General features: G+C 38.1%; 1 protein-coding gene across 6 annotated transcripts in view; it reads left to right on the plus strand.

Moving 5' to 3' along the window:
- Positions 1-27,140, plus strand: part of oxr1a (oxidation resistance 1a) — a 135,894-nt gene that overhangs the window by 103,826 nt on the left and 4,928 nt on the right. For 4 of the 6 annotated variants that reach the window (XM_061051256.1, XM_061051255.1, XM_061051257.1 and 1 more), the window contains 6 exons: positions 1,474-1,630; positions 3,351-3,513; positions 6,486-6,566; positions 8,171-8,296; positions 20,839-20,991; positions 26,492-26,587. In XM_061051256.1, coding sequence (XP_060907239.1) covers positions 1,474-1,630; positions 3,351-3,513; positions 6,486-6,566; positions 8,171-8,296; positions 20,839-20,991; positions 26,492-26,587 — 776 coding nt within the window. Of the gene's footprint in view, positions 1-1,473; positions 1,631-3,350; positions 3,514-6,485; positions 6,567-8,170; positions 8,297-20,838; positions 20,992-26,264; positions 26,360-26,491; positions 26,588-27,140 lie in introns of all 6 variants that reach the window. The other 2 variants (XR_009674919.1, XM_061051258.1) reach the window with 2 other exon arrangements.

The following is a 27,140-nucleotide window of genomic DNA, read 5'->3' on the forward strand; positions in this document are numbered from 1 at the left end:
AATGCTTTATGATAGTGTTCTTCGATTATCTGGTTTAATTGACCCAGATAAATGTGGATTAACATACTAATAATTCGAAATTCTGAAATGTTTCTCCGACAGCTAAAACATTGTTTTGTGTCTAAATAATACTCAGAACTTTTTCCTTTTGCCTTTCTCCATCACAACTAGACAGAAGTAATATGGGCTTTCTTAAAATATTATCAGTAGACAAAAAGTGTGCACAATTGCAAAGAAACAGAGGGTGGGTCAATTTACCCACTGGCTCAATTTGTCCAAGTGTCCCATAATCTATGTTTCACCTCTTCTATAGTTTCCTTACCTCTTTTCCTCCTACAGTATATGTTCTGTAGTTATCAGGTCACAGGTGGTTAGCTGGTGTAGACTATACAGTAAATGGTTTACTAGGTGATGGGTTTTCTTAGCTAATTCGGAGAATCACCTGCATGTATGTCCCCGTTGGGTGAATTCATGCTTGTGTATCTGCACATTCAGCAGGGACATGCTAGGCATCATGTAAGGAATTATTCAGTGATGTCACTATTGAACTAAAGTAGATCATCCACTACAAATAAACTACTGAAAGATATAGTTGAACTACTTGCGCCACTATTTGTAGACCTCTGACTGCCCATCACTGTTCTTTACATTATTGATTTGATGTACAAGGGTTCTCAATGAGAGTGATCTCATTCAGCTTCCTGGGGCCGCAACCATTGTAGCATTGGCAGAAGACTCACTGGTAAAATTACTGTAGTTATATAACCTTTTACCAGTCTACTGACAACTCACTCACTTCACATATACATTCATATACTGATGGCAGAGGATGTTTTGTAAAGTGCCCCTAAGTATTAACTTATCCCATTCATATGTATTTTTAGGCTGCTGGCTATGCCACTATGGGTCAATTTGGGGTTCAGTGTCTTGCTAAAGGTAGACCTCAGGAGCTGGGATTAAACCACCAACCTAATGACAAATGACTACCACTGCCACAGCTGCATTCAACTTAAGTTATTTCTCTTATCTGTTGTGTTTCAGCCACAAAATTATTGACAGTAAATAAAGAATAGAAAAATAGGTGACATACATAAAGTAGGTTCATAGATTTAACATAATATATATATTTGGTTTTAAGATGATAGGCACTTGATACTATAGTACAAACTGTAAAGGCTGGATGAGAAGATTAATACTTTCATAGCTGTATGGTAACATAAAGTTACAGCCATCAGCTTGACCAATCAGGATATTGTATTAGTTGAGCCATATCAGTCTTTACTGTTATAGAGAGCCAAGTTAGTTTCCCTTGTGTCTAGTCTTAATCTGTGTACAAATATCATGGATGTATCAATCGCCTTAGCATTCAAAAAGTTAATATGAGCATAATCCAATATTTCATACTATTCCTTTAAACTATTCATTTTTTAATAGACTTGAGGTAACATAATCATGTAATGATTTATCTTATAGGTACGGAGAGCCGGAAGCACCCCTCCCATAAGTTCCTATGTCTGAGGGTGGGAAAGCCCATGAAGAAGACGTTTGTTTCTAATGCAAGCGCCTCCATGCAGCAATATGCCCAACAGGGAAAGAAACATGACTACTGGTTTGCTGTGCCACATGAAAGGTCAGTACCTCTGCTGCACATTTTATTATTTCCTGAGCAGGAGACATTTGAATACGTATAAGTAAATATAAGTAAAATGTATTGGTTGCCTAAATAATTCAAGGCAAATCTCACAATAGTCATTGATTAATCCATGTGAATGGTAAATGGACTTGAGCTTATATAGCGCTTTTCTAGTCTTCTGACTACTCAAAGCGCTTTTACACCGCAGGTCACACCCATTCATACCCTTTCACACTTGCTATGTAGTATCATCCATCAGAAGTAACTAATTCCATTTATTAGATACATTAGATTAGGTCCCATTCATACACCGCCACCGAAGCAGCAGGAGCAACTTGGGGTTGGGTGTCTTGCCCAAGGACATGTTGCCCAGCTGGGGATTGAACCCTCGACCTTCCGGTTGAGAGGTGACGACTCTACCAACTGAGCCATAGCCGCCCGCTTCATGTGAAGCAACCCAATAGACAACTGAGTAACTGGGGAATCTCAATTTCAATCCTTTTAATATTTGAAACAATTCAAATATTTAAACATTGTCAAGTTGGACTCTCACTCCGGCTTCTGCCCATCCCCTTGTAATGCCTCTGCTAGACAGCAAATTGGTTTCATTATTTATTCACTCTGTAGAGAAACAGATACACACTATGTCCCTGTGCCTGGTCAATCACACACATGACCCATGCAAAAGTATTGACCTGCTAAAGCAGACCTCTACACGGTCTTTCCACAAACATAATGTTTTTCCTAGTTTTGTATTTAAAAAAAGTATTTCACCCTCAAAGATACTCTGACTGATCCAAACAGAAATTTTTAATGTTTAATGTATCTGGGCATCAAAAGTGTTCAGAGGGTCAAGTGGTAGCTCAGTTGGTAGAGTTGGTCGTCTCCTAACCGGAAGATCTGGGGTTCAACACCAGCTCAGATGTGTCCTTGGGAAGTGTCCCTATCACTTGACCCAAATTTCCTCCCTCTGCTTCGACAGCAGCGTATGAATGGGATTAGTTACTTCTGATGGTCACTATAGAAACCTCTGCCATCAGTGTATGAATGGGTAGGTGTGACCTGTGTTCAAAAGCGCTTTGATTAAGTCAGAAGACTGCAAAAGCACTATACAAGCTCAAGTAAATCAAAGGTTGCATTTCCTTGTTTGTTTGTTTTTTCCAAGTAGCGGAGTCACCAGTAGTCATAATTACATTCACAGTGGAAGGAAACAAATTACAAGAAAATATGTGTTCTAACCATAGACTGTAAATATTACACAGGTTATGTGATGTAGTTAGGAACACATACTCACTGTATCTGCAAAGCAACACCTCCAAACACTGTTAGTGTAATTGCACATCAATGACTACAAAAACATATCTGCAATTAGCGCTTATATTTGAGGGTATTAGTTTACATCTGTGTATTATATCTTGGCGTGTATATTCCTATATTTTAGTGTGAGTTTTTGCTTTTCTCTGATAACCTGCTGCAGTAACAACTCAATCAATCGATTTCTATCACCCTAAAAACCGCCTTCCCTCATAAGTCACTTTCAGTTTAAGAAGTATAGCCTGTTGATGCTTTGTGTATGATTTGACCTATGCTGCGATATTTTTATAGATAGATATTTTTTACTGAATGGCACATCTCAGATAATGATTTAAAAAAATAACTAAATCATTTAGGAACATAATCTATGCTTGCATTGTTTTTCCTGTGCTTTCCCCTCTAGGTCAGATCACCTTTACCTGTTCTTTATGCAGTGGAGCCCAGACATGTATGGTGAGGGTGTCAGGGGCATGGGACAAGACCCTGGATTTATGGTTGTCAAGAAGAATGAGGAATCAGAAACATGTGATGAGTCCATCACTGACCTCAGTAATAAGGAATGGGAGGTAAGGTCTACACAGATAAATTGTTCCGTAACCTTGCTTAGAGTGCACTTGTTCAGTTTTCTGAATCCTCGCGGAAATGGATTAATAATAGTTGTAGTAAACTATGTTTAATCCATACCCTGTGAAACAAGTTTCTGCCATTATGCATTAAATTACATGTTTAATATTGTGTTGATTTGCTTTCATTATGCAATGCATAGTGAATTTATATTATTCTGATCTTGGTTTTTAAACCATCTGATCTGTGAAGTCTTCAAGTATTAGTTTTGTATTGTGTTTGTGTGTTTTGCATTTTTATGTACTGCTACATATTTCTTGATTTGATGGTAAAAAAAAGAAATTTTGAACTTCCTGTCACATGTAACTTGTGTGAACACTGGCTTTGCTTGGACATGCACTTCATTGAGCTTCCAACCAAAGTCTTTTGCATGTTTGTGTAAATGTTTAGTCTACTCAGTCATTGCCTTTAGCTTCATTACATGTTGTGTGGCTGTTACTAGTGTTGGTCAGTATTTTGTAAGTTTTTTTGCAGAATGGCAAAAGGCTCACACCATAATGAGTTTCTCATTCTCAACATATGCACAGAATGTAAGATTGAGAAACTGAACTGCTTTTTTTTAAATCCCACAATCTCACAATTCAATGATGTTTGTTAAATCTATCTTCACTTTTCATCACTACAAGCTTTACACTATTATTTACAGCCAGTGGGTAGACAAACAGCTGAATTCATTGTATGAAGAAACTGATACAATAGAAGCAGTGACCTGGATTTAAATTCTAATGTAAATGAATGATGCAGAAAACAAAGTGGACTAATTTGCATGTCCCTGGACTTCTGGCAAAAAGAGGCTACATGAACCTTTACACTTAAATAAGTAGCCTAAATAGGTACATTCTGTTAAAGTTTGTCCAATACATGAAATTAAAGATAGCTTTTATTGATTGAGCTTCAAAGTGCAAGAGATGAAAGGGGTTAATCTTGTCATTTGTTGTTTGCAAAAAAATAACTGACAAATGTCTTTTAAAAAGCATATTTAGGGTTAAGTGGTCAATGATTTGATTTGATGTGAACATTTGAACTTTTTTCGTTTGTATGACAGCTTCAGTCAAAGAAATTACAACACATGGGACAGCAACTGTACTGTGTCTTTAAATTCTGTCGACTACGGACTGCATCATCATTTTTTAACCAATGGGGAGCCACTTTGCCTCATTTCCTGTACTGTTATTGGATTTCAACGATGTCACGCAAAACATACTTTGGAGACACCCCAATCGGAAAAAAATGTTTCTATTTTAGTCAAGCAAGCAGGCGTTCCAATGACTTTGTCTGCTTGTCCAAGGCAATTGCATAGAGAAGGCAACTTAGATATCTGTAATGTGAGTGCCCAGCTTCGACCTCGCCCAGAAAGCAAGACAATGTTTTCTTGGAGGGTAAAAGACCATAACAAACGGCTGACCCCTAAGTATTCCTCTGTATGTTGCTTGCGAATAATGTTAGTTATTTTTTGTCCCCGGCGATGTTATTTTACTGTTTAAGATCTTACTTGATGATACACCGGGCTAGCTCGCTAACGTAGCTAACTAGCCTGCGAGCCCTTCAGTTTGTAGTTCGGTCGCCGATGTTGAACAAAGTGGCTGCTGTCTGAACACTAGTTGGCATTTAGGGTACTGCTCTCATCTGTGGTCTCATCTCCTTTTGGCATCTGTGAGGGTAGACTACTTGTGGTTCTCTAAGCTATCAGTTTTAACATGCAGGTCATACTCATTCAGCAGTTTCTATAATCTTACTTTAGCAGTTTTTTTTGTTTTAGTTTTTACCAGAGTTACGTGATATCATTTTGAGTTCATATACTAACTAACCCTTGATTTTTCATTCACTGTTCGTGCGAGTATGTTTCCCTCATCACATTATATTAAATATACTGCTATAATTTAAATGATGACCGTTTCCATTACTTTAGTGCCTTCGCCAGAGATGAAATGAGGCACAGATCGGCTGCAGTTTACCACCTGCATTATTGAGAGCTGTAAGCTTATTACCAGAGAAGTTGTTTTAGCACCAATAATTATAGGATTGGTGAAAGTTCAGATGTAATCAAAATTGTCAATGATGTGACATCTTTGCCAGACATTTTTATTTTGTTTTATTTTTCGTTATTGGTGACCTAAGGCATTATGGATATGGATATGGATATATGTTTGCATGCATTTATGTATCGCATCCTTGGTGCTTTTAATATGTTTATTTTGTTACATTTAGAGGACTTTTTAAAACCCAGCTCTTTTAAATGACTCTCAAGTGCAAATTGGGATGTGTAACGGTTGGAATGTTGCCACGATGTTTATTTGCCTGGTCTTTAGTTTTGTTAAAAGTTGTTTCTGCCAATTAGATGGTTGTATTGTGTTCTTGGATCTTTTAGGTACTGATGCATCTGTCAATGGCGTCATTTTCTGTGTGCGTTCCAGCATCAAAATGTTCAAGGTTTCTGAACAGCTTGGCATACCTTTTAAAAAAAAAATATATATATATATATATTTTATTATTATTTATTTATTTGTTCATTCTATTTTATTGGTGTTTTGGATAATATATACAAGACCAAGCTTCTGAAGTCAACTTTCTGCTGTGGTGTTGTTTCCATTCTATGGTCTTAGTTTACTTTAAGTAAAATTGAAGCATCTTTGAGTGGTATTATTAAACATATTACACAAACATGCAAGATAGCTGAGTACACTTAACTGCTCCATTTTGTCTTCTTTTTCCAAAAGTAAACTCCTGTTTACGAGGGCCTGTTACCATTTTTTCTTCAAATTTCTTGCATTTACCTTTAGATTAAACCAGTGTTTAGTTTGCTGGAATAGCACAACTAAGTGCTGATAATACCTTATTACTATTTTCTTCCCATTGCCAGCAATAGATCTGGCAGCGTTTTATGTTCCACCTGTTCCTGTCTTTGTACTACCAGGTAGTGTCTCTGACGGAGTACCACCGTCGGATTGATGCACTTAACAGTGAAGATCTGCGCTCACTCTGCAAACGACTCCAGGTGCCCTGACCAGCCCTGTCTGCCCCCTTCTCTCTGCTCTGCCCAGCCCAGCTGCTGTCTGCACCAACATGGTCTCCCATAGAATATATACTGCAGGATTTAGCTAATGCTGATGCATACTTACCTCAAATGTTCCTTTTTTACATAATGTAAATGGGTATTATTTATGGGTTGTTGACATCTTAAAACCTCTTCAAAACATTAAATACAAGTTACTCTGAGAGTGACATATGGCATTTCAATTCATCTTGAAAAGTTAGCTTGTTTGTCGTGATGAGGTCTTTAGTGGCTACAGCACAGTTGTTTCACCTTAAACTAAAGTGGTGGTCACTGGCTGTTTGTTGCTGGTTGTAGATAGAAATAGGACTGATCCGATCTAAAATCGGTATCTGGTCAGATATTGACATTACTTACTCATCGGATATTGGACTGACACCAACAATCCACGTCACTAATCAAGAAAAATGGTTGGGCACTTTAAACATTCTCAACTAGCACAGTCTCTTTTTGAGAACATTCAGACTGAACTATAAGAAATGTCCACAAATCATTTCCATGACTACGGTCAGACAAGATGGAACAGCTCCTTCAATTCTTGCACTTCATTTTCAAGATTCAATTTAAAACCTGGCAGTTAATGCTACTTCCTGTTTGCAATGCAATGCCTGGTTTACTACAGCTTTCTCTAGCCTTACACATAATACCAACAACAACCATAACGCTTTGTCTTGACTTTCATATTTGTGAACATTCACATTTATTTTAATAGATACTTTGAGCAAAGTAATATTTTCATTCTTAAAAATGTCAGACAATGGTTTAGCCAATCAGTTTAAAATTAAATTAAATCTCTTAATAATGTATTCCTTTAGATACACTGGATTGTTTAGGATACTTATATAATCAGTATCAGTACATGTGTATCGGAATCGGATCAAATCGAAACTGAAAAAAAGTGGATCGGTGCATCGCTAGGTGTATGATTAAAACTTTCTTACCGAAAAAGCATAGTGTTTCTGTGTTTCCCTTTTTTCTAAAAAATATTAATTTAGTTCAAATGAGCTGAATGTAAAAATGTGGGCAGGGTGTTGACTGAGAAAGAGACAGTCAGATAAATGAAGGACAAAATTATGATGTGTTTGTCAGAGGTCTGAAGTAAGATGGGATGGGTGAATGATGTTTTGTGAAAACAATGCCCTTTTGGAGTGAGAACTATAACAAGAGAGCATTCCCAGCCACCAGTGGTTAAGAACTCTGAAATTAAGAAAATAATTTACCCAAAACAATCTATCGGTTGAATGGAGTATAATTAATGTAAGAAATTCCTATTCACCTTGCTTTCTCCTGTCCCAGACAGCATCTCCGCTTGCTCTCCTTTAGTCAAATCCTAGACATTTGAAATTACAAAACACTTTTCATTTTTTTTCCCCCACTAACTTTTGTAACTCCCGGTGGACTATGGTTAAAGCCAATTTTCCTCATGTTTACATTGTAAATGTTATCATTGAGCTGTTAAGTTAGACCTATGTCATTATATAGAGTGCTTTGTTCAAGTTTAATTACTCCTTGTCAATATTTGTGCTCACTTACATTTTCTCTTATAGATCACCACTAAGGAAGAGGTAAACTCCAAGCATGGCACATCCGTCAAGACAGAGCTGGAGCCAGAAACATTCAAACCCAACCTCAGAGAACCAAGTGATCTCTTGGAAGCTGACCAGATAGAAAAGGTAAAGCCTGTTCTAGGCAAAAGGCAAACACAGAGCAACACTACTTGTAATATATCTATGTGCATTAGGGATGCAACAATACAGTCAGCCCACGGGTTCAATACGTACCTCGGTTTTTTGGTCACAGTTCAGTTCGGTTCTGACGAGATGGGCCGTTAAAATGTTTCCAGTGTTAAGTGTTTTAGGCGAATTTTACAGAACATCAAGGGATTAAGAAAGAGAGCTACTTTTTTTCATTTTAAAACTATTTATTTTACTTGGAAGCAAAAACAAATTCAGGTGCTCTCCTTTCAGCCTATTGCAAAGTCAGATTAGATTTGAACATGAAGTAAACTACAATTAGCTCAATGAATGTCAACAAAAAAGTGCATTGGTGGCATACTGTCATATTTCTCTTTTAGTTACGATTATCGCTCCTCTCTTATTCATGTAATGTTCAGTATTGTAAATATTTTGAGTATTAACAGCAGCTCAAACGACGATTTAAGAACATTTCAAACCTCACACTGAAGGTTCAGACGTGGTTTATGACCAGTTTAGAGTTTTTAATAAGAGCAGTGAGGGTGATGCGCAGACGCACAGACAGAGGAGCACTCAGCGTGGATTGGAGCAGTTTCAAAGACATCAGTTAGTTAACAGACAGCAGCCTGCCATGTAGTTCACATACTTCACTGGTTAACATGTAAACTGTAGAGCAGATGATCAATTTCACTTTTTGTTTCTTGTCCGTCCACTTATATGGGTAATGGCACATTCCCCGACTCTCGCTCACCCGTATAGCTCTCTCTCCCTCTCACGTTCACGGACCCACAGTTATCTTTTAATGCATGTCTTTGACATAATGAGGGAGAGAGGCTTTCGGAAAAAGGGCGTTTGTGGTCGTTAATATACCTGGACGAGTGGGAAACACTGCGCAGTACATGTTTTCCAGGCGCACACACTCGCTCCACACTATCAGAAACTGGTCAACATCGCTACTTGAGCAATGACTGCAGCCTGTATGATCTATAGACTGTCACTGTACCGGCCCTGGCGGCCCTTCAGGCAGCCCGGCCCACCGGGAATTGTCCTGGTTCTCCTGATTAGCCACTCCGGGCCTGGCTGCTCCTCACTGCTCCTCACTGCTCCTCACTGCTCGCCATGCTAAAAGTAATGTTGTTGTCAGCGTGGTGATTGGCTATTAACTCACTTGGCGGACGGGGTTTCCTCATCGCTGCACGCTGACTCACAGGCACACACAGGCACATACAGACAGAGCCAATTTAGAGAGAAATACAATGCGCAGTAACTAGTTAAACGCCAAACTCTCAAAAGAGAATTGTTGCATGCCTAATGTGCATCTATATATGTTAATTTAACTTTTAAGGTTGAATCTTGTGATATCCTGTTGTGATGCCAGCAACATGGTTTAAAAAATGTGGGACAGTGGCAACAAAAGACTACAAAAGTTGTGAAATGCTTAAAGGGATGCATTTATGTCCTACCAAAAAACTCACTAGATTTCTACATTTTGAGAAAATTTTAAAAATAAATCCAATGCGTAGGTGGTCATTGTTGTATACACTGCAATGCACTCTGGGTAGTGATGTTATTCTCCTGCAACATTCTTTTTACTCTTGTACTCTTTACCCATGTGAGTGTCATCTGTGAAGCCGCTGTAATATGAACTCGATTGCAGTGTTAGTGAAGAAAACTTGAAATTGTAGACATAAACCAGGATACATACATCTGCAGATGCTGTGAATAACACGTTTCTGATGACGAGCATTCATCAGTTGGTTTGTAAACATGCCACACTGCACCTGCTCGTCCTCAGAATTTAGACATATGGATTTGTTGAAACTATTTCAATTATTGAAATTCACAACTGTACAGTAAAGTACTGTCTGTGATGTGTAGTTTTAAACATACTCCAAAATCGGCATGTTGAGGCTTTACCATATAATGAACTATTGGTGGTTGGCTTCTTGATCACATTTTAGGCATTTGTGTTAAAAAACTGTTCTTCACTCTAATTCATAATACTGTATGCTACTTGTGTGTATTGGTTTGTAAATATAAAACAAAAAGATATTGACATATTGACCATAAAGTACTTAAAAATAACCCGCTTTCAAATTGTCAAGCACAGTATTTTTGGTGGGTTTTCTTATTTCTTGGATTAAAATATAAAACTTAATGGCAGCAACCACAAGATCTTATTTTTGTACTTTCCACTAAGTTTTAGGATAAAATGTGCCATATTGACTGTCAATGTAATTTGAACAACTCAATGTCTGAATTGACATTATCTTCACAAAATCAAATCATGCACTTGTCAAAAATTAGGATATTGAACCCCCAGTACCAAATGAGCTCTCTGAGTTTAGAGTGCCTTATCAACTTCATATTACTGGGATCAATGACAAAGATCAATATATTTTAGTATTTCTATATCTGACCAGAAATTATGATTTACAGCACAGTATGTATTCAGGCTGCACAATATGTTCAAACACTCACATTATATACTCATATTATTATAACTATTATACAGATGTTGTGTTTGCATATAATTTGCGATTAGTGATTAGGATTTTGCATTGCAATTAAATTTTTACTTAAGATACAGGTTAACGGGTTGTCACATGGGGAAGACCTTGATAATGGCTGCATTCTAGTCTAGCACCAGACCCTCGCCGACATACTTCGACATATTACTATAACTACTCGCCGTAGTCGGTCACTTGTTGACTAAAGTTGTTCTATGAGTCATACTCAATCAAACTTAATCCATATTATAAAGAATAAAGGAAGAGGATGAGCCAGGCGAAAAGAAGCATGCAGACCCGCTTGAAAACTACCATCATGGATACTAGCCCCGCTAGCCCTGAAACGGGAGCGTGCCTATGTTCCCACATTTCTACGATTTTTTTCCAAAATTAGGCCCTTTGTTCCCACATTTCCTTTTTCATAAATATGTATCAGCCTAACCCTACCCTGTGGGAACATAGGGCCTAATTTTGAGAAAATGTGGGAACATAGGGCTGTGGGACCATTGGGCTGTGGGAACATAAGGCTGACCCCCCTGAAACAAGCCAGAAAGCAAACATTGAGGACCTCTTCATAGAGATGACCAAAATCGGCACCACTTTGAATGGAGTTGTAACTGATGTATCGATAATTAAGTCTGACACAGCGGAGCTGAAGAATACTGTTAGTGTTTTGCAAACGCGGATAGAAGAGGCGGAAGCTCGTATTGCTGGAGTTGAGGACGAAACAGCTAGCATTGCTAATGTAAACAAAGTGCTTGAGAAACGCGTGGAGCAACTTGGAGCCGAGTCGATGATCAGGAGAACAGAAACAGAAGAAACAATATCAGACTGATTGGGCTTAAAGAAGGAAAGGAAGTAGGTACAGAGATGAATGTCTACATAAAAAAGATACTGTCTGATGGCTTGGGCTAATGGGGGACGAGTATGAGATCGAAAGGAGCCACAGAAGCTTCGGACCTCGTCCGGAGGACAACAGACAGCCCCGGATGATTCTAGTCAAGTTTCTACGTTATACAGCTCGACAGAAAGTTATGGCCGCAGCAAAGAAACAGAAGGGGATACCATGGGAAGACTGCACGCTCTCCATCTATGAGGATATGACTAAGGAGCGTTCAGACCAGCGGAGACGGTTTGCACCGGTAATGAAAGCTCTGTGGCAGCACAAGGTGAAACACACGCTCGCACACCCAGCCATCCTCAGGTTCACGTGGAAAGGAAAGCGACTAAATTTTATTGACCCAAAGAAGGCAGCAGATTTTGTTGAGGAGACTTTTCAGACCACGGAGGGTGAATACTGAATGACCGATGTATGGCGAAGAGATCAGAATTTATTTTGAAAGGTACGACGGGGTTGGTGTCGGTGGAGCGTTGTCAGAGCCAGGACAGCTGAAGGTGAGAGGGGATCAGCGGTTTAAAGGATTCACGCGGACCAAAGTAAAAGAACTAAAGCCAGGGAAGCGCACTACACTGTTACGTGCATTTTAAAAGCAGTGTTTTTTGTGTTTTTATGCTCTTTTGAGAGATGTTATCACAGATATTTGTTTTTCTTTTGTTTGAAGTTTTATAATGGCAGGAACATGGTATCGACATACGACATAAAAGATGCAGTAATGACAATAATGTGCAAGTATCGGTTTTACAACAATGAGTAGTGAATATGTTAACATAGTCTCGTGGAATATTAATGGTTGTGGCACACCAGACAAACGCAAGAAAACTCTTACTTACCTCAAATAAAAAAATATGGACATAGCTTTTATACAAGAGACACATTTCAGAAATGAAGAGGAGGCTTTAAAAATGAAACGTGACGGGGTTGGTAACGTGTTCCATAGCTCAATATCCAGTAAGAGCTGTGGAGTTGCTATTCTTGTCAATAAGAAACTAAACTTCAAACTTTTACAACAATTAAAAGATAATGATGGTCGCATTATATGCATAGAGGCACTTATTAATGGAGCAAAAGCTGTATTATGTAACATTTATGCCCCAAATAGAGATGACTCTATTTTTTATCACTCTGTCAACAAAATACTGGATAAAATGGACGGTTAAATCATTCTGGGGGGAGATTTCAATCAGACAACAGATGATTACTTGGATAGAAGTGAAATGAACATAGATCTAAATCCTAGAAACAGGAGGGCGATAAATTCTCTGAGAGAAGAAACAGGTTTAATGGATATCTGGAGATTGACAAATCCCAGGGAAAAGGGATACGCATTTTACTCCCACTCCCATAAAAGTTATTCTCGAATTGATTATTTTCTGATTTCAAAGTCACTTGTTAACTTGGTTACAGATTGCATTATAGGTGTAATAGCATTAACAGATCATGCACCTGTAGAACTGCACATTGATTTACATTCAGAGAAAGGCAAAGGGGGGAAAATGGAGATTAAACACAAATTTTGCTACAAAATTAAGAGAGGACATAACTTTTTTAGACATCAATATCGTATCAACAGAGAGACTAGCTACCGTCTGGGATGCACTGAAAGCATTCGTTAGGGGGAAATGTATAGCTTATAGTTCCTGGAAGAAAAAAGAAAGTAAAGAGAAAATAACAAATCTGGAAAAAGAAATATCCAAAATGGAGGAGCAGTTGGCAAAACAATACGAAGAGGACAAATTTAGGAAAATTTGTCAATTTAAATTTCAATTACACGAAATCTATGATAAAAAAGACGAATATGCATTATTTAGGTTGCAAACTTGTTTCTATGAAAATGGTGAAAAGACTGGAAAATTGCTGGCAAGACAAATAGAATAATTCCATCTATAAGGAAAGATGATGAAAATAGTTACCTCTTCCAAAGAGATACTAACTGTCTTTAAAAACTTTTATCAAGACTTGTATTCATCGACAAATACAACTAGCTCAGAGGAACTGAATACTTTTTTCCAAAATATAAAGTTACCATCAGTATCCCAAGAGGACAAAGATAATTTAGACACTCCCTTAACTGAGCCTGAGGTAAGAGCTGCTATTATGTGCATCAAAACCAGAAAGTCACCTGGCTTTGATGGCTTCCCTACTGAAAATGATCATAAATATATTGACTTACTTTGCCCTATTCTCTCAAGAGTTTTCCAAGAGGCATGGCAAAATGGATCCCTCCCAGACAGTGTTAACGATGCTATTATTTCACTTATACCTAGAAAGGATAACAATTTGACGGCCCCGGCCAACTATAGACCGATAAGCTTAATAAATGTTGACTAAAATATTGTCCAAAGTGCTAGTACTAAGCAGGGGCGCAAACTTGTCACCTTTTGGCGAAATTCGCCGTTTTGGATCCCAATTAGGTCATTTGTGTGATTCATTTAGATCTGTGGGTAAATCTGCGACACGAGCTGTAATGCTTCTTGCGGCCGGCGAGCATGGTCCTGCGAACGTTAAAAGCTTTATATGCGATTTTTTGATCCAGCAGATGTCGCCCTTGAGCACCAGCATGAAACCAAAACAACTCGCGGTGCATTGTGGGTTAGCATGCTAATGCTAGTGACCTTTATTATGCGCGTATCTTCACACTGCATGTAAATTTACCTGAAATGAGCGTGATCTAGAAACACAGTTAAGCAGTGAGTACAGTATGTTATTCTTCTTTTCTCTAGTCCCTCAATTAAACAACTTTTATTCGCGAGGGGAGGAGTCAGCTGTCGGGCCGGCTATGTCAACATACAGAAAAAAAACTCTGAAAGCATCACAGACAGTGGGACTCGGGTGTTACACCCATTGTAGACAATCATTACTCACATAGTTATTTTCAGAGGATATACTTGATTTCTATTATATTTAAGTGTGAGAAATCACATATAAAGCCTTTAAGTCGTTTCTGATTGCGGTCAGAGCGGTCTGATTGCTCAACATGGCCTGAAGAAAGTACTTCCGGGCCCTGCAGCCAATCATTGCAACGAACCCATCCGCGTTGTTACAAAAATCTTGGAGGTGCGCAGCTGGGCGCTCAGACCCTCTTCGCCCGCAGACCATTCTCGCTCCGACTGCGATTGCGCAATATCGCCGCGCCGACCGCAAGAAGCATGAAACCTGATTCAATGAGTCAATGTGAAGCACATGGCTAATTTACATAACGTTATTTTGCCAGCCTTTCTGTTAAACATGCTGTCTGATTATATTTACTGTTTGGTAGCCATAGGTAAAGATGTTGAGAGAAATGTGTGCTAGCTTGAAGGTAACTTCATGCAGCTTTCTGGTTCATTATTATCTCAGGCAACATTAAAGTGACAGCAAATGTGACAGTGTCAACACATGTAATAAGGTAGACCAGAGGGAATATAAACTTAATTAAAATCAGCAGGAGCAACACATCAGGTTCATATATTGATAATGTTTCATATTTTATGATAGAAGATATTTGACAATATTGTCATACTTGATGACTGTATTATGTTCTCTCACACTCTGCTCTGAGAGCTACTTGCATAGTGACTGCCCTTCACATCACCTCTTAGTAGAACATGGTAAGCCCTGTTCTGCAAATTCATCCCATTTATAAAAAGGGACTCAAGGTTGGGAGCATGTGTTCTTCATGTTTCACTGAAACTTTATCAAAAAGTTAGAACAGAACATAGATATCGACATGCGATTGTGTTTTTCTTATTTTTGCACTGCTTCTTTAGTAGGTCTGAATGCTAAAATCTTTTGTAAATTCACAATTTAAAGCTGATATTTAAAAAAAAAAAAAAATCTTCCCGGGGGGGCATGCCCCCGGACCCCCCTAGGGAGTTTGGATCCATGTCACCTTTTTCATCCCTGATGAGTTTGCACCCCTGACTAAGGCTAGAAAAGGTTTTACCTCAGATAATTCATAAAGACCAGGTGGGATTTTTAAAAAATAGGTCATAACATGAGGCGACTTTTACATCTTTTCTGGATGAATACAACAAATTTATGTCCTGTGTCAGCCATATCGCTAGACGCTCAAAAAGCATTTGACAGAGTGGAATGGGCTTTCCTATTTGCTGCACTGTCAAAATTTGGGTTTGGTTGTACTTCTTGTAAATGGATAAAAGTATTATATTCAATTATATTCAATTCAATCAATCAATTTTTATTTCTGAGTTTCTGGGTTTCTGAGTTGAACCATGGAGCTAGTCTCTGCCGTTTGATAACCTTCTGTTTTAGGGGAGCAATCGAATCAAGAGTAACTCTGAGTGAATCCACTGCACTATCAACAAACTGATCTAGCTGAGAGGGACTAAAGCTATCATAAGAGTTTCCAACTGGGTTGAAACACAGTACTGAATCAAAAACAGCTGAAATAGCTTCCTTAAATCTAGCTACAGCACTATCAGATAAACTTCTAGAGAGCACATTTTTATTAAGCAGAGATAATTCTGGTAAGACAAAGTCAAAAGTAATAAGGAAATGGTCTAATAGAAGAGGATTTTCTAGGAAAACTGTAAGGTTTTGGATTTCAATGCCATAAGCAACAAAAACAAGATCCAGGGTGTGGTTAAAACGATGAGTAGGTTCGTTTACACCCTGGGTGAAACCAATAGAGTCTAATAATGACATGAAAGCTTTGCTAAGGCTATCATTATCAACATCCACATGGATATTGAAGTCACCTACAACAATTATTCTATCACTGCTAAGGATAACATTTGATAAAAAATTCTGCAAATTCAGATAGAAATTCAGAATATGGGCCAGGAGGGCGGTAAACTACAACTAGAACTGGCTGAAAGGTTCTTGAGACTGGATGTGAAAGACTAAGAACAAGGCTTTCAAAAGAAGAAAAGTTCAGCTTTGGTCGAGGGTTAACTAGAAGTCTAGAATTAAAAATAGCTGCTACTCCACCACCTCGTCCAGTGTCTCGAGGTATATGAGTATTAAAATGACTGGGAGGAGTGGATTCATTCAAACTAACATATTCATCTCGACACAGCCAGGTTTCAGTCAAACAAAGTAAATCAATATGCTGATCTGATATCAGATCATTCACTAAAAGAGATTTGGATGCTAAGGACCTAATGTTCAAAAGTCTGCAGTGAATTTTCTGATTTTTTTTTTTGCGAAATCATAAAATCATGATATTTTGACAATTTACGCCTTTTTTTCTACGTTTGGATGACTTTTTAAAACGGGTCTGGGCCGGGGGACAGACACAGTACCTATAGTATAAGTATAATTACATTTAGATTTACGCCCTAGGGCTGCAGTTTTCATTAATGGGATGATATCTCAATTTTTTTAACATATCTAGATCAACTCGCCAGGGATGTAGTTTAAGCCCACTCCTCTTCACAATTTTTCTTCAACCACTGGCTGCACTGATTAGAGAAGAGCCCAGAATTAAAGGAGTCATGGGAGGCGGTAGGGAACATTGTTTCTCTACACGGATGATATTTTGGTGCTGAGTCAAGAACCAACTCGCTCTATAATCAGTGCTGCTGGAAGTTATTGTAGCATATTCAAAAGTATCTGGTTATAAGATTAACTGGCACAAGTCAGAAGCCATGCCTGTTTCCCAAACCTGCTCTCCTAACCTTCTCGCTACATTTAATTTTAAATGGTTCCCAAAAAGCATGAAATATTTGGGAGTAGAACTGAACCCAGAAGTTGAAGATATTATTACTACTAACATGGAAAAACTATTAAACAAAATTAAAACTAACCTTGAAAACTGGAGCAGGTTACGTTTGACTTTGTGGGGGAAAGTAAACATAATAAAAATGGCAATTGTCCCACAGATAAATTACTTAACTGGAATGATACATATATGTATTCCAAAGCCATTATTGCAAAGATATAATGACATAAAACATTTTCGCTGGGAGGGAAAAAAGCCTAGAATTCATTTGGATAAACTCTGCCAACCTAAAAAAGCGGGAGGTCTATCACTTCCAAACTTAGAATATTACAGCATTTCATTTGAAATGGCTAAACTTGCTAAACATTGGGTAGAAATTAACCCTGAAATGGACTGGGTCCTGATTGAACAGGAGCTCACTTCTCTGTTTAAACCTGTTGAGGCCCTCGCACAAACATTAAGGAAGGCTCAAAAAACAAGGGAAGTGTGTTCCAAGACAGTGTGGCAAAGGGTTCATAAAACATGTAAACTCTCCGAAACTAACCAAAAATATGCATCCCTATGGTATAATCCTAAAATAAAAATAGGTAAACAAACAATTTACTGGGCACAATGGCTAAGACAAGGTATTAGACTGATTGGGGACCTATTTGAGGATGACCAGTTTCTTTCTTATAACAGGATGAGGGAGAAATTTAACTTAGAGGGTCATGGTCATCTCTGGAAGTATCTGCAAATTAGACACTGTATGGAAAAAATGTTTCACTTTCCTAAGGAAAAAAACACAATAGAGCAATACTTTCAACTACCAGTAATGTTCCTTAAAGCCTCAAAGTGGTACGAAATGTGTCCATGGTTAAACAATAATAAAGGTAAAAATCTTCAGAGGATTTGGGAGAAAGATTTAGGATACACACTGGATGAGGAGATGTGGGAGAGGATTCTTTTACAGAATGGGAAGTATATCAGAGAAGCAAGAGGCAAATTTATTCAACATAAAATACTGAATAGATATTATTACACCCCTGCAAGATGTAATAGTATGGGTTTAATCCAAAGTAGTTCATGTTGGAAATGTAAATCAGAATGTAGTACATATATTCACGCTTAATTCAATTCAATTCAAAAAACTGTATTTGTCCCTGGGGGGCAATTCAAAGGCACACAGCAGTAAATTAACAACAGTGCAAGTAAACAAAACATTTTAACCTAAATATAAAGTGTCAATTTAAATACAACTTAAATCTTAAACTTAACTTAAAAATACAAAATATAAAAGAGTAGATATAAGTGGACAGTGATCGGACTAACAGATGTTAACAGATGTAACCAGAACTATGTGCAGTAGTGACCAGATGTAAACAGAATGGGAATGCTGAATGGTTTTCCCATTATGGAACAATGTTTTGGCACTTATGGAGGACTGGTTGGGATGCCAACCACCCAGATCACCTCAGCTTTGTCTCCTGGGGGATAAAGGTGTAGTACCCTATTTAAGCAAATACTCATTTAAAGTGCCAAAACATGTGCTTGGCTAATTCTTAGATTTTGGAAAGAACCAAGAATGACACTGAAAATTTGGAAAGAAGAAATTATGACAATAGCTGCTTGTGAAAATATGCTTGGAAAGCTGAACTGGAACAATGACATTTCTAAGGAGCAATGGGACAATTTTAGCCAGTTTATATCAGGAGAACGCAACACATCACTGCCAGGGTGTTGATTGACTTTTGTTTGTTTGCAAGCACATGTAATATGCCCTCCTTCTGGTGATGCACTGTTGATACATCGTTGTATCTAATTTCTGTCATCCATTTATTGTCTATTATGTTTCCTGCCTGTTTTGTTGTTCCCTTTTAGTCTGTTTGTTTGTTTTTATAATTGTTTGCCATTTTAATGTTGTTATAATAAAATATAAATTATAAAAAAAAGAAACAAGTTATCATGATGTTGTGACATTTTGTTGGTGTCTTTACCAAACAAACGTGTGTTATTACATCTGGAGAACAACATTTGTAGGCCAGAGCATTTCTGCAGCACAAAATGTCATTATAATACAGTTGTATGACACATTTACCATTATCATATAATTGCTGGTTCTTGCGATTTGGATTTTGGACTTAGTAAGATTGTGTTTTTTATTATTTTGCAAGTAATTGTGCAGGACAATTAGCTTACACAATTAGTGGTTCATGTGGACAGGGTGGCCTGGGATGGAGTCAAACTCCTGGCCTGAATTATTATGCCAGTCCACCGCTGTTCCAAGTAGTTTAGATCGATTATGTATCCAGAGACGTAAGTGTATGCAGGAAAACAGTCCATATGGCTGTATTAAGAACAAAATGAAGAACTCAATTCCCAGTGATGACATCATTCATTGATTCATTCATTTCTCAAATGTATGGAGAAAATCTATCAGAAATTATACATCCAACGATTAATAAACTAACATTTTAAAGGTGTTTTCTTATTTTTGAGGTAAAACAGACAAAGCATTCAGTTTTATTTATTACAAATATGCAATATGATGTTTTTAGAGCTTGTATAATTTATTATGGAACTGAGACACGCATTGAGGAATGAAATGTTGGCACTACTCCTGGGGATACATGAACAAAGGAACCTTTAGTTTTTGTTTTTTTTAAATGATGGATTTTACAATTTCAAATATATTACTTTCAAAGAAGCTACTCACAAAAATGTCTGCAAAAACAGCTTTATGTAAATGAAATCCAGCTCATATCCCCATTCGTGAAATTCATAAAATGTATGTAATTTTATGAGGGTTGAATCCGGCCCATTGTGTGAATCTGGTGTGACATGTGAATGGATGGAATTACTAATACATTGATAATATTTAGATTAATTTAATCACTGTAAAGATTATGCTAAGAGCTTAAGCTCAATTCACAACCAAAGCAAATTCATACCAAGTTAGGGCTCATCTCAATAATGTTTCCAGCGTGCTAATAGAATAGCTGTAGCTCCACCACTGGAGGATGTACTGAACCAACAAGAAAAGAGCAAAGAGACTTGAATTATTGGATGGTGAACAGAACATTTAAAGGACTATGTCCCTACAGGGATACTGGTACAGTATATTGGAAAAGGGGTCACTTTAATTCCATGTTCATTGAGTGTCTTATTTATGTCCCTGCAAATTAAGTTTACACTGCACTGCTTCTCTATTGCCTATGTCGGCTTAATCTCCCCATGCACCACAAATATTAATCCTTGGTCTATTAGCAACAGGGCAGCAGGCTCTTTAAGGGAGTGCTGGACCTCCCTTTATGATGGCCTTTAGTGTGTTGAGCTGTGTATCTCTTTAGACCTTTAGTGGTCAACATGGATGAAACTCAGTGCTAGTGGCTGGGCATTTTCGTGTTGAACTTCCTTTGTCTTTTTAACTTATCAATCCTTAAATTTTGCTAATTATTTCTTCCAACAGCTGGCAAGGAATCTCCCACCCCGGACCATTGGATATCCATGGACTCTAGCTTTCGGTACATCCAAGCATGGCATGAGCATTAAAACACTTTACAGAGCCATGCAGGGCCAGGACACCCCAGTTCTCATGGTTATCAAGGACAGTGATGGCCAGGTAAGCTTCAAATGTCCACTTAAGGCATTTTTTACTCTGGCAGCACAAATTTATGCAGTACCAATGCAGTCCAGCTTTTTTAGCACTAACTGCACAGGCACCCTTTGTGTCAGCTGTTTTTTGTTGCTGCGCTCACAGTGCTCAGTTAAAAATAGTTCAACTTAGGGGAACACTGCGGTGCTCATAAATGTCCTTTCTCCCTCACCAACCAATGTAAATCTGGAATGTTTGAAAGTTCATGCAAATTGTAATGACGGTGGTCTTTGATGGGGAAAAACAAATTCAAAAATGTGAGAGAGAAACACCAGGCGCTCTTCTTCTAGAAAAGGTAAAAAGCCTCTATTCAATTGGCTATTTCACTATGAAATTGCTTAAAAGACAAGTAAAAAAAACAAGCTAAGCTACAACCCACGTACAGCTGCATGAACAGCCTTCTTCTGGGTGTAGCTCTCAGCGCATAGTCTTCCACTTAGTACATGCCAGGTAATTACAAGCACATGAGTGCACAAGTGTTAATGAAAGAGCTTGGTCACCTGGCTGTACAACATATACAAGTACAGAAATAAGAGCAAAAGAGAAAAAATGCACTCATTAGAGTTAATGCAATCACTTTCAAAATAAGGGGAAAAAACATTCATGCGCAAAGCAAAAGAAACAGGAAAAGGAGCCAAACTTCATACACTAAAAACAACTACAGAACTGAAGTCAATTTCTTAATTTGATACTGGATAAATGGTAGCCTTCATGTGGTAAATATATAGTTTCCATCTGTAGTATTGGTTTCAGATTAGGGCTGCACAATATTGGAAAAAACTGACATTGCAATATTAATTTTTTCTGCGATATATATTGCGATATGATAAAAAAATGAAATTTTAAAGACCATCTCTCTAGGCGTCTATGGCATCACTCTAAAACAAAAAGGTCAGAAATGTTTGGATCCTGCTTACATTTTAAAGAGAAATCTTCAAAGATTCAAACAGTCAATATTCTTTATCCCAAGGTTTTTGATCTATTCCATTAATTAATCAAATTATAGAAACAGAGAAGTGTACTGCTTCACTCTGTTAAGCTGAATTCTCCCAGACTCCTGAAGAAATTATCACTTACAGACTCTCACCTGTCTGCCTCTGTCTCTCCCTCCCTCCGTGAACGCTGTTTGCGTTTGCAAAGCGTTTTAATCATGTTTATATCCGTTAATTATCGATATTGATCTATAATATTTCCTGCAAAGTGATTCTTCTCACATCAGGTCAGACTTTTTAACAATGCGCTCATGAACTGAGGTTCCACCATTTAAGTTTCCCTCTGTTACCAATTAATACTACGGGGATATTAATTAAACATGTTAACGTGCGGCACTCCCCCAGACTGAGAGAGACAGAGACACAGCGGGCGAGCGCACATACATAAAGGCTGAGCAGATGCGCAATGGCACAGAGTTTATCCTTTCCCTGCGTTTTGGCTTTTTTGTAGGCAATCTATTGCCAGAAATTTGAAACAACAAACTGTCAGATTGTCAAAATCCCTGCTTTGCGCCACTCACATTCACTGCTCCCTCTCTGCCAGTCGCTCGACCACTCACACACGTCGCTCCGCCCGACTCTGATAACAGAAGGTGAGATGACAGAGCGCTCTGATACGAAAGGTGATAAGAAGCCTCTGTAGTGACTTCTCATTGAAAGTTGTTTTATAATATATAAAATATATAACGAGATCGTTTGTTCTGTTGTTTAATTGGCTGCAATACGCGTCAGATCCCACCACATTCTTGTGATACAGACAGACAGGCAGTGTGTGGTGGATGAAATTCCTGCTGGAGAGTTGTGGTAAGATATATAAATGAATGCTCCTTTAGATCTATTAGTAATGTGAATGGGCTTAGACAGGCTTCATAACTTCATTGAAAGGTTCAAATATATTATGTGGCGCCAGTCGGATTTTTTGGGGGGTGCTGCCAGCAAAAATGGCTCTTTTCATAGAAAAGACCCCTTTGCAATAAGCCAAATCAGAGTAAATGATGTTATTCCAGACATGCGTCTTTTGTAGATGAATCACGGAAAAAAAAGAACTGGATGCAAACAAGTTGTAGAATGACGTTATGAGTTAATTCTAATCGCACGTCCTGCGATGTGACTATTGGGCATGCGCACATCGCGATAACGATGAAATGTAATATCATGCAGCCCTATTTCAGATGAAAACAATGTTCTTTCTAATTGTTTTCAGTATTGCTGTCAATCGATTAAAAATATAATCTAATTAATTACAGGCTTTGTAATCAATGAATCGCAAATATTAATAATAGAGTTCTTCACGTTATTTTGAGTCAATCCACAATTTAATTTAATCAAGTTGCTTCCGTTCAGTCCCCCCCAACACACACTCACACTCTGGGTGTACCTGTGTTCTCTATACAAGGCTGCTCGCCTCTCCCCTCTTTCAGTTTGTCTCTCTCCCTCTTCATCAAATTTTTTTAGTTGGAAAAGTTTAGTTTCAAAGACCTAAAAAAGAACATGCTTCTGGTTGGCATCAAAACTTTTAACAAGCTAACAGCGACAGAAGACGATATATATTACACTGTATAGATTGCACATTAAGGATAGGATGTATTCAAACCTGTGTGTGCGTGCATGTGTGCGTGCTTTGCCTGCGTGTGTAGACCCTCCATCCCAGATGGTGTTGAGCACTTGGATGGATAAAATAATAACAATCAAAACCCCATTACATTTTTAGCATGTGTTTTCTAGTTTACTATGCTGCTCTGGACGGTTCTATAATCAGTAATGTATGACGTCAGACTTAAAATTATTTGCGATAATTTTTTTGGCACGTTATTTTTTCTGTAATAATTAAGCTAAATTAATTTTAAAAACATAATTTAAAAATACTCTGCATTCGTGTACTGCCTGTCAGCACCTGTTTCTAAATTGGACCTGAAGCTGTTTGCTTTGGGTTTCCGTTACTTTGGATCAAAGCATCTGCTAAAGGAATTGTAGATTTAGTAAATTTCAGCCCCTGCCCCTCTAACATCCTTTCTGCACATATCCTGAAACTGAGGTAGGTAGTAAACCACCCTTACCTTTAGAAATAGTCAAGTCAAGAAAAGTAATTACCCTTTTCTAATACTTCATAAATAAATTGTATGTTTATTTTGCTGTTATTCAAGAAATCATGAAACTATAACAGTTCCTCCTCAGACCCAGTCAAGAAATCAAGGGAATTACATTTCTGGACTTGATGAAGATGAAGGTGGTTTTCAGACACTGAATAAACTATTATGTCAGCAGTCGTAGTGATATCTTTCATTGGTTGCTGAAAGTTTTAAGCCTAATAATTGGAATCGCCATATTGCTATCTCAATCTAACTTTCATTCAACCTAGTAAAAGCCAAAGATGCTGGGGTGGGCCTTAAGCCTCATGGCAAACAGCTACTTCAACATGCTTCTTGCAGTCATGCCCATAATTATGAACAACTCTTATTCAACAATTTAAAGGGATACTTCACCCGTTGAAACATGAATCTGTATTGACATTGGGTCATATATGTAGTAGAAATGTGAAATACATTTTGAAGTTGGTGCCTTCTTGGCCGTGAAAAGGCAGAAAGTGTCTTTTTGGCTCATGTGGATGAAAGACACCAACTCCCAGAATGCACAGCACCGCAGGCCACTCCCACTGAGGTCCTCTAGTTCAGAATCATAAATGCTTTATTAATCCCAGAGGGAAATTCGATCGTTACAGTTTCTCCAAAATATACAGTATAGCAGTAGAAATATAGAAATAAAAACATTTACAGACATATTTACTTCAACACATAAGACCATTTCCTCAACTGATTCAGAGATTTCTTCCAGAATTGATCTTGGAAATTCCTGGCAGAAAACAGACTCTATGTCTGTGTCCATAGACAAACAGTGAGAACACAGACACTACCAGTCCGCCCCAGCTCGAGCCGGCCCGGGCTCCTCATCCTCACCGCCGCCGACAGGCAGGCCTTATGTCTCGGTTGCTGAGCCAGCAGTGGCCCTGGCGGCCAGAACACAAGACCGTCCTGTCAGCAGCAGCCATCTCGCCGCTATATTTATATTTTTTCGCCATTATCAGCTTCCTCCATAGAGCCTGTTAGCATAGCTTCCAAGCAGTATGGCGAACGTAACGGAAGTTTCGATTCTGGGAGTGAGTTCCCACCCACTGATCTGTGATTGGTCTGTAGCTTCAGTGGTCGAAAATATGAGGAACTAGCGTTGTAGTTTCACCCCGCTAACCGCAACAGCTTCCAGTTCCTTTTAAGACTTAGAAATTCCCTAGAATTCACTTAGAAGTATCCCTTTAAAGCTGGTCAGTTGTTGACCAAGGCTGTTAACATGTCAATTTCTGCTTGAATAATTGGTATCTTAATGTGGGGCCTTTTGAGCCAACCTTAAATGGAAACCAGAGGAACTGCAGGTCTGTGCATTGGCTTCATTTTTCAACACCAGAGGCTTGGTTGTTGCTATGATTTTTTTTTTCTTTGTTTTTTACATAATCTGTTTTCAGCAATGTCATAATGGAATAGCCAGTTGAATATAGGCTTTTTACTTTTACCAGAAGTGTGCCATGATTTTTTCACCTTTCTAAAAAAGAAAGAATGGGACTTTGAGTATCAACTTTGTGATATGCTCCCAACCTTTTTCCCTCACACTGTTTATGTCATGCACCAATACATTACCACAACGGCATTAAAGTAATCCACTGTAAAATTCTCAAGTTATATTAAAACAGTAAAAGGCTAAGAGCCATTCACTTTAAAAACTACACAACAAAAACAGCTGTACCACAACATCATATATCTCCTAATCAGGACATCAACAGTACCATAATAACACTTCTATACACTACATCAAACAAACTTCATGTGTTTATGTGTGATGAGGACATGATTGAGTTGATTTGAGCCATGAGTTCATTTTAGAATTAAATTCAGGAAAGCTACAGCACTCTCTGATTTTAGCCGGTATGGAGTTCCAATAGAGACAGCTGATTTTGCCAAACTCAGTAGATCACTTTGTTCACTAGACAAGCATCAGCAATACCCACAACATTTTCAAAGATTAGGAGATTATAAGATATTAGACATTTCACTATAGTTTCAATCTATATAGCTGAGAATATCTCACAGAACTATGGGATTTATTTTTCTTTGTTTAGTTAAGAGGTTTTTGTTTTTTGACGTTTTTGAAATCAAACATTTAACACAAACAGTCATTCATTTTATGGTCATTATATCAAAGGGAACCTCAGTTTGAAGTGACCAGGCTTTCAACAGCAAGAGAGCAGCAGCTTATACACAGCCTGTGTCAATACCACAACGGAAAGAGCTAAATCAGTAAGTTAAGAAAGCTGTATTGTGCAGCTGAGTAGTGCTGGTTGCTGTCAAAATATGTTGGAAAAAAACATTTTAATAATTTACCAATAACCAACCGTCGTTGTCATTTTTTCTTTTGTTCTGTTTTTCCAGGTGTTTGGAGCATTAGCATCTGAGCCCTTTAAAATCAGCGATGGCTTTTATGGCACAGGAGAGACCTTCCTTTTCACATTCAATCCGGAGTTCGAGGTACTACCAGCCTGTGTATGAGGGTGTCTGTTAAAATCCAAAATTCAAATGTGCTGTTTCGTTTGCATGTGTTCTTTAAATCTGTTTCCACCTTGTGTTAACATGCTTCCTGGTAGGGCTGTCGCAGTGAAGGATCCCCTACTCTTAAGCCTTTTGCCAGGAAAAAGCACAAGACAGTTCGTAATTTAAAAATCTGTACAGTATGATTTGACTGCAGAATATTTACGAGAGAGAGAGCGAGAGACAGGGCAAGAAAGCGTCTGCGTGCTCTGACTTAACTGAGTTCTCGGCCAGTTGAGTCCGTTTTCTCATTTAGTAAGTACTCAGTCTACAGTTATGTAGACATATTCTGTAGCCAAATGGTACTGTACAGGATTTAAAAAACTAACTGTCATGATTATAACAGTTGCTGCCATGAAAGTGCTGTATTTCCGCTGTGCTGTGTCTGTGTGTGTAGTGTCGGCTGCGCTCCGCTGCTGGCATGCACACTTCTCTGTGGCGTGAACGTTTGTCTCTGTCAAGAATCATGTTAAAAATGCTTATTTCCCTCATG

The sequence above is a fragment of the Labrus mixtus genome, chromosome 11, assembly GCF_963584025.1.
Source record: "Labrus mixtus chromosome 11, fLabMix1.1, whole genome shotgun sequence".
Classification (NCBI taxonomy): Eukaryota; Metazoa; Chordata; class Actinopteri; order Labriformes; family Labridae; genus Labrus; species Labrus mixtus.